General features: G+C 40.0%; 1 protein-coding gene across 1 annotated transcript; it reads right to left on the reverse strand.

Moving 5' to 3' along the window:
- Window positions 1-6,397: 6,397 nt before the first annotated feature.
- Window positions 6,398-7,981, reverse strand: hes2.1 (hes family bHLH transcription factor 2, tandem duplicate 1). Its single transcript, XM_029724356.1, has 3 exons — window positions 7,627-7,981; window positions 7,332-7,515; window positions 6,398-7,212 (listed from the first exon to the last, which is right to left on the reverse strand). Exons 1-3 carry the CDS (start codon window positions 7,849-7,851, stop codon window positions 6,896-6,898), a joined length of 726 nt encoding a protein of 241 aa, XP_029580216.1. The 5' UTR covers window positions 7,852-7,981; the 3' UTR covers window positions 6,398-6,895.
- Window positions 7,982-8,185: the final 204 nt, after the last annotated feature.

The raw sequence follows: 8,185 nt of genomic DNA on the forward strand, positions 1-8,185 counted from the left end.
AAACGGTGTAAGAGCAGTGGCACATCCAAATACTTCCTGTTCAATTCTATGGAGCGTTTATGAACGTTTAACATGGTTATAGACTGTAGTTCAAAAAGTGTAAATTATATAACAATTCTGAAAGCAATGAATGTAAGTTGGGTCAGTCTGAATATTTCAACGTTGGTTTGGTGTTGAGAAGTAAAATGGTGTAAGAGGAGGTGCATGCCAATATTTTCACCATGTAAGTCTATGGCCCTTTTATTGCCATAGACATGCATTGGGAGCTCATTTAAATCAGTGGTGTAAAGTACTGCGTACGTTTTTTTGGGAATCTGTACTTTACTATTTCTATTTTTGACAACTTTACTTCACTACATTCCTAAAGAAAATGATGTACTTTTTACTCCGTACATTTTCACTGACACCCAAAGGTACTGGTTACATTTTGAATGCTTAGCAGGACAGAAATGGTCCAATTCGCACACTTATCACACTGGTCATCCCTACTGCCTCTGATCAGGCGGACTCACTAAGCACAAATGCTTTGTTTGTAAATGCTGTCAACAGCAAAGGTCCTTGTGAAGATGCTGGAGGAAACGTGTACAAAAGAACGTGTCTCTTCCTGAGCGGAATGACGGCTGCGTGGCCCCTTGGTGTTTATACATGCGTACTATTGTTTATACAGATGAACGTGGTACCTTCAATTCGCTCACTTATCAAGAGAACATGCCTGGTCATCCCTACTGCCTCTGATCAGGCGGACTCACTAAACACAAATGCTTTGTTTGGAAATTATGTCTGAGTGTTGGAGTGTTACCCTGGCTATCCGTAAATTAAAAAACAAGAATATTGTGCCGTCTGGTATGCTTAATATAAGGAATTTTTAATTATTCATACTTTTACTTTTGATACTTAACTTCTATGGGCTAGGTGACACAGCCAGCGACACAGCCAGTGAAATATCAGGGCGAAAAATTCAAAAACAACATTGTCATAATTCAACTTTCTCAAACATAGACTATTTTACACCATTTTAAAGATACACTTCTCGTTAATCTAACCACATTGTCCGATTTCAAAAAGGCTTTACAGCGAAAGCAAAACATTAGATTATGTTAGGAGAGTACATAGACAAAATTAATCACACAGCCATTTTCCAAGCAAGGACATGTGTCAATAAAACCCAAAACACAGCTAAATGAAGCACTAACCTTTGACGATCTTCATCAGATGACACTCCTAGGACATTATGTTACACAATACATGTATGTTTTGTTCGATAAAGTTCATATTTATATCCAAAAACAGCATTTTACTTTGGCGCGTGATGTTCAGAAAATGTATTCCCATCAAAACGTCCGGTGAATGTGCACATCAATTTACAAAAATACTCATCATAAACGTTGACAAAATACATAACAATAATTTTAAGAATTATAGATAGACTACTCCTTTATGCAACCGCTGTGTCAGATTTTAAAATAGCTTTACGGAGAAAGCACATTTTTCAATATTCTGAGTACATAGCTCAGCCATCACGGCGAGCTATTCAGACACCCGCCAAATTCGGGGCAACCTAAACTCAGAATTAGTATTAGAAATATTGTATTACATTCGCTGATCTTCGTCAGAATGCACTCCCAGGACTGCTACTTCCACAAGAATTGTTGTTTTTGTTCCAAATAATCCATATTTATGTCCAAATACCTCAGTTTTGTTCGTGCGTTTAGGTCACCATCCAAAGGGTAACACGCGAGCACGGAACGAGAGACGAAAAATCAAAATGTTCCATTAACGTACTTAGAAGCATGTCAAATGCTGTTTAAAATCAATCTTTATGGTATTTTTAACCTAGAATTGCGATAACATTCTAACCGGACAATAGCATATTCATTCAAGAAGAAAAAGTAGGAGGGGCGCGCTCGCGGGACCGAGCATATCCAATCCCTTCGTTGCCAGGCAGACCACTCAGTAACTGAGCTCCTATACTCTGCCCAGTAACAGGAAAATGCTCAAACCACTTTCTGAAGGCTTTAAACAGCCAATGGAAGCCTTAGGAAGTGCAACGTCACCCCACAGACACTGGAGCTTCGATAGATAATCAAAATAACTACAATTCCCACTTTTCACTTCCTGCTTGGATTTTTCTCAGGTTTTTGCCTGCCATATGAGTTATGTTATACTCACAGGCACAATTCAAACAGTTTTAGAAACTTTAAAGTGTTTTCTATACAAATCTACTAATAATATGCATATTCTAGTTTCTGTGCCAGAGTAGCAACCTGTTTAAATTGGGGATGTTTTTCATCCGGCCGTGAAAATTCTGCCCCCTAGCCCAGACAGGTTTAAGCATATTTTAGCAACCACATTTACTTTGATACTTACAGTTGAAGTCGGAAGTTTACATACACTTAGGTTGGAGTCATTAAAACTCGTTTTTCAACCACTCCACAAATGTCTTGTTAACAAACTATAGTTTTGGCAAGTCGGTTAAGACATCTACTTTTTGCATGACATAAGTAATTTTTCCAACAATTGTTTACAGACAGATTATTTCACTTATAATTCACTGTATCACAATTCCAGTGGGTCAGATGTTTACATACACTAAGTTGACTGTGCCTTTAAACAGCTTGTAAAATTCCAGAAAATGATGTCATGGCTCTAGAAGCTTCTGATAGGCTAATTGACATCATTTGAGTAAATTGGAGGCGTACCTGTGGATGTATTTCAAGGCCTACCTTCAAACTCAGTGCCTCTTTGCTTGACATCATGGGAAAATCAAAAGAAATCAGCCAAGACCCTAGAAAAAAAATGTTTAGACCTCCAGAAGTCTGGTTCATCCTTGGGAGCAATTTCCAAACTCCTGAAGGTACCACGTTCATTTGTACAAACAATAGTATGCAAGTATAAACACCATGGGACAACGCAGCCATCATACTGCTCAGGAAGGAGATGTGTTCTATCTCCTAGAGATGAATGTACTTTGGTGCGAAAAGTGCAAATCAATCCCAGAACAAACAGCAAAGGACCTTGTGAAGATGCTGGAGGAAACAGGTACAAAAGTATCTATATCCACAGTAAAACGAGTCCTATATCGACATAACCTGAAAGGCCGCTCAGCAAGGAAGAAGCCACTGCTCCAAAACCGCCATAAAAAGTCAGACTATGGTTTGCAACTGCACATGGGGACAATGATCATACCTTTTGGAGAAATGTCCTCTGGTCTGATGAAACAAAAATAGAACTGTTTGGCCATAATGACCATCGTTATGTTTGGAGGAAAAAGGGGGAGGCTTGCAAGCCGAAGAACACCATCCCAACCGTGAAGCACAGGGTGGCAGCATCATGTTCTGGGGGTGCTTTGCTGCGACTGGTGCACTTCACAAAATAGATGGCATCATGAGGAACAAAATAATGTGGATATATTGAAGCAACATCTCAAGGCATCAGTCAGGAAGTTAACGCTTGGTCGCAAATGGGTCTTCCAAATGGACAATGACCCCAAGTTTACTTCCAAGGTTGTGGCAAAAGACTTAAGAAAAACAAAGTCAAGGAATTTGTGTGGCCATCACAAAGCCCTGACCTCCTTCCTATAGAACATTTGTGGGCAGAACTGAAAAAGCGTGTGCAAGCAAGGAGGCCTACAAACCTGACTCAGTTACACCAGCTCTGTCAGGAGGAATGGGCCAAAATTCACCCAACTTATTGTGGGAAGCTTGTGGAAGGCTACCCGAAACATTTGACCCAAGTTAAACAATTTAAAGGCAATGCTACCAAATACTAATTGAGTGTATGTAAACTTCTGACCCACTGGGAATGTGATGAAAGAATAAAAGCTGAAATAAACCATTCTCTCTACTATTATTCTGACATTTCACATTCTAAAAATAAAGTGGTGATCCTAACTGACCTAAGACAGGGAATTTTTACTAGGATTAAATGTCAGGAATTGTGAAAAACTGAGTTTAAATGTATTTCGTTAAGGTGTATGTAAACTTCTGACTTCAACTGTAGATAATGTGGTCTACGGCTTATCATTAGATACTCTACCTCAGGTGAGCAAAACTATGAGACATCCTTAGATATCGTGCACCAGCTATTGTTTAGAAATATGCAAATGCCCCCACCCCGTGTCTTACCAGAGGCTGCTGTTCTATCCTGCCGATAGCGTGTATAACCCGCCAGCTGTATGTTCTTAATGTCGTCGTTCAGATTAATAAAACAAACTCTGCAGGGATTTTTCTGCTGACCTCCTATTGAGAAATGTATGAACTGAGTCAGAAGAATAAGGACCTTTGTTAGCTATCAGTAAATTAATTTTGACTTCTGATATTAGATATTACAGTTTAAAATGTCCCGTTGGTAGGATATATGTGCTTTCAGTTCGTCCCATTTATTTTCCAGCGATTGAACGTTAGCTAGCAGAACGGAAGGCACGGGTAAATTAGCCACTCGCGCCTCATCCTCACAAGGCATCCTGATCACCTTCCGCGAAACCTACGTTTACTTTTCCAGCGAATCACGGGGATCTGGGCCTGGTCGGGTTTCCGTAGTACATCCCTCGAGTCCGACTCATTGAAGAAGAACTCCTCATCCATTTTGAGGTGAGTAATCCCAGTTCTGATGTCCAGAAGCTCTTTTCAGTCATAAGAGACAGTAGCAGCAACATTATGTACAAAACAAGTTACGAACAACGCGAAAAAACAAACAAAATAGCATGGTTGGTTAAATATTTCACATTTCAGATTCTCCATCCCTTTACCAAAAGGAATATGTTGTCTACTTCCCCAGAGTCAGATGAACCGTGGATACCATTGTTATGTCTCTGCGTGCAGTTTGAAGGAAGTTGCTAACAAGCGTTAGCGTAATGGCTGGAAGTCTATGGTATCTGCTACCTCTAACTCCCTACTGGACACGAATAAAAATGGTATCTGCAAGTTCATCTGACTCTGGGGAAGTAGATAAAGGGCCTCATTGCCAAAATCCCCAAGTATCCCTTTAAGGCCATCTGCCACGTAGGGAAGAGAGCTTTATGGCATCACAGGATGTAGGCTACATATTTTGGCGCAATGGGGTCTCATGTACTTAGTATGAAACTGACACAATGCATGAAAATGTCAAGGAAATATGTTCACAGTGAGTTTGCTCAGTGAAGAGTTAATTCCAAGCCACGGGATGTATTAGGGGTGCTATCTGTTGTGAAGCCAATATGTTTTGTTGTCATTTTACTCAAATCATATTTTATTTGTCACATACACGTGTTTAGCAGATGTTATTGCGGGTGTAGCAAAATGCTTGTATTCCTAACTCTAACAGTGCAGTAATATCTAACAGTAATATCTAACAATTTCACAACAATACACCCAAATCTAAAGTAAATGAATGGAATTAAGAATATATTAATATTTGGGCAAGCAATGTCAGAGCGGCATAGACTAAGATATAGTAGAATATGATAGAATACAGTATATACATATGAGGTGAGTAATGCAAAATATGTAAACATTATTAAAGTGACTAGTTTTCTATTATTAAAGTGGCCAGTGGTTCCAAGTCTATGTTTATAGGGCAGCAGACTCTTAAGTGCTAAGCAGCAGCCTCTAATGTGCTATATATAATGTGCCATTTGTTTGTTTAGAACTATTATCTAGATCTCACAGACTGTCCCTCCTTGCAACTATTGCTCCTTGACTGAATTTGGTTACATTTGGTTACATTTCTCTAGCCCCATCCCTCAGCTTAGGATAGGCAACTGGCAGGCTCAGGCTGATGTGCCTTTTAACTTGAATAACAAATACAGATTTTGTTAATACAATTTTTTGGAATCTATACTGACCCCTAAAGAGACATTGAAATACAGGACAGTAAGAGCAATCTCGTCTCATAAACAGATTTGTCCAAAGACAGAACAACCCATTCATTGGCCTCACATCAACCAGAAGGCAAAAGCATCTCCTAAATGTAGCATGTCTTTATCCATAAACATTTTCTGGAAAATGTCATGTTGATGGTGCATGTAAATATTGGTCATTTAGATTACAATCCATTATGATGCTATTATGGGACTCATACTGGTGAATTTTGAAGCACTTTATCTTAGCATTACACTACTTCATATAGGCTCACCAAAATGTTTTCTTGAATTCGTTTTGTTTGAAATGCCTCTATGGCCTCTACCCCCATAGACTTTACCCCCAAACCAAACAAGCAAATGGCCTCCCGAGAAAATTCCCGATCAGAAGTTATGAGCAGCGCACCACCCCACAATGGGGCGAATGGGCCTTCATGGGGATCAACTGCTGTGCAAACAACCAAATAGTTATAGTATAATTCCTATAGCGCCATTTCAGTAAATAAAGAGATTCATATCATTTTAAAATAAACACATGTTCAATCCAATGTTTCATGTTGTTGGAGTAATGTTACCAATACTGAGAAAATACAACAAAACAGTTTCTTTTTTTTTATAATGAGCTTTTATTGAAAGTGTATGATCAATGACAAAATCGTTTAAGTGTCATAGGATACATAAAGTAAATAGTGTTTTCATCAAATAAATAATACATTACTATAACACACAGTGTTTACAGTCTACTCCTTTGCACAGACCAAAAATACTTAAGTCAATAGCGCAAACCTCAAACCAAATAACCCTTGGGGTTTTACAATTGTGTTGTCTACAACCCAAATCTTGGAAACCCCAAAGAGGATTGCATTTAGCCTAACAAAGATCATAGAATTTGTCTGCTCATAAAATCAGTGCTCATCTGATTTTTCTGTGAATAAATAAATACATTACTAGTCAAACGTGTAATAACTCCCTCGTCTCTTCCAGTTAATATCTACATTGATAGCGTTTATATAGATATATATCACAAAACAATGCTCGCTAAGGGAGCGTCTGTCTAATCTACCAGGGTCTCCACATGTTCGCATTGACAGCTTGTGGCACTGGCTGGGGCCGGTTGGGAAGCGAGTTCGAGTGGTTCTCGATTCTGGAGCCAACGTTGGCTTTGAGGCTCAGGAGTCTCTGCTGAATCTGGGGGAAAGCCCTGGAGCTCTGGGCGCAACAGTTCTGACAGGCTGGGGCGACGGAAGCAGACATGGACTGTTGGATGAAGTCGTTCACCCGCTGGCACGACTCTTTGTCCAGGTTCGTTTTGGGGATCAGAGCGGTGACGCGCTGCAGGCAGGCTTTGTACCCTTCTTTGAAGCTGTCTGATGAACCTGGAAAAGAAATAGGCGAAAGTTTAGTTTAATGACCCAATGACAAATGTACAACTTATACATACAATACAGTACACATATACAACATGACATAATAAGCTTTCTGAAACAATACTCACTTTTGACTGGAGACGAAGGGAGATCTCGGAGGAATCGGACGGTCATCTCCAGAATATTGGCTTTCTCAAGCTTCGAGTATGGAGCGTTGTCTTTGCCGACCAGAGGGAGGATGAGAGTCTTCAAGTGACCGAGGCTGTCGTTGATGCGTGCGCGCCTTTTCTTTTCCAACAAAGGCTTTAGAGTCTGGAAGAAGCGATAAAAAGCCATTAGTAACTCCAAAAGGATATAGCATTGAACGAAAGCTCCAGTATAGCGAGTTGATGATAAACACATATTACTGTTTGTTTCTCTTACCTTTCTAAGTTCGTTCGCTTCTTTCCTCTGGGCCACCGTGGACCTTGAAGGGGAAAGCTGGGTAGTCTCAGGAGTGATTCTTGGAGTCATGTCTTTAGCTAGAAGTTGTGCTTTTAGGAGAGAGGCGATGTGCTCTTTGCGAGGCGGTGAGCTGCTGTGTGCTGAGCAGAGGGAGAGCGCTCTATTTATGCGAGTCTCGCGCGTCGGGGGGAGACCTCCATCCATTGTCTTGGAGTCTTGACGCAGGGACTATGCCTTTGGGACAGCAACACATGCACTCGACTTGACCATCTGGCCTGTGGGGATATAGGGTTGAAATTTGGCTTCCACAACTGGCATGTCTCACTGGTGGTATTGCATTTTGTGGTAGCTATAAAGATATTTAAAGTTTCATTCATTCATGTGCACCATCTCAATCCTTGCGTATAACCTAAATGCTTATATAACACGTGGGATCCTAAACTATTCTGAAATCCAATTTTAAAAGTAAAACTCTAAAGTATGATAACATCATGTTTAATAAACAGAATTAAAGGTTTATTCGGTTGCATTTTTTAGA

This window comes from Salmo trutta, chromosome 30 (genome assembly GCF_901001165.1).
Source record: "Salmo trutta chromosome 30, fSalTru1.1, whole genome shotgun sequence".
NCBI lineage: Eukaryota > Metazoa > Chordata > Actinopteri > Salmoniformes > Salmonidae > Salmo > Salmo trutta.

Excerpts from the sequence above, each read along its gene's own strand:
- hes2.1 (XM_029724356.1), bottom strand. The coding sequence starts at position 7,851 with ATGGATGGAGGTCTCCCCCCGACGCGCGAGACTCGCATAAATAGAGCG. Across the intron at positions 7,516-7,626 it reads AAGCGAACGAACTTAGAAAG|ACTCTAAAGCCTTTGTTGGA; the intron begins GTAAGAGAAACA and ends CGCTTCTTCCAG. Across the intron at positions 7,213-7,331 it reads CCCTTCGTCTCCAGTCAAAA|GTTCATCAGACAGCTTCAAA; the intron begins GTGAGTATTGTT and ends TTTCTTTTCCAG.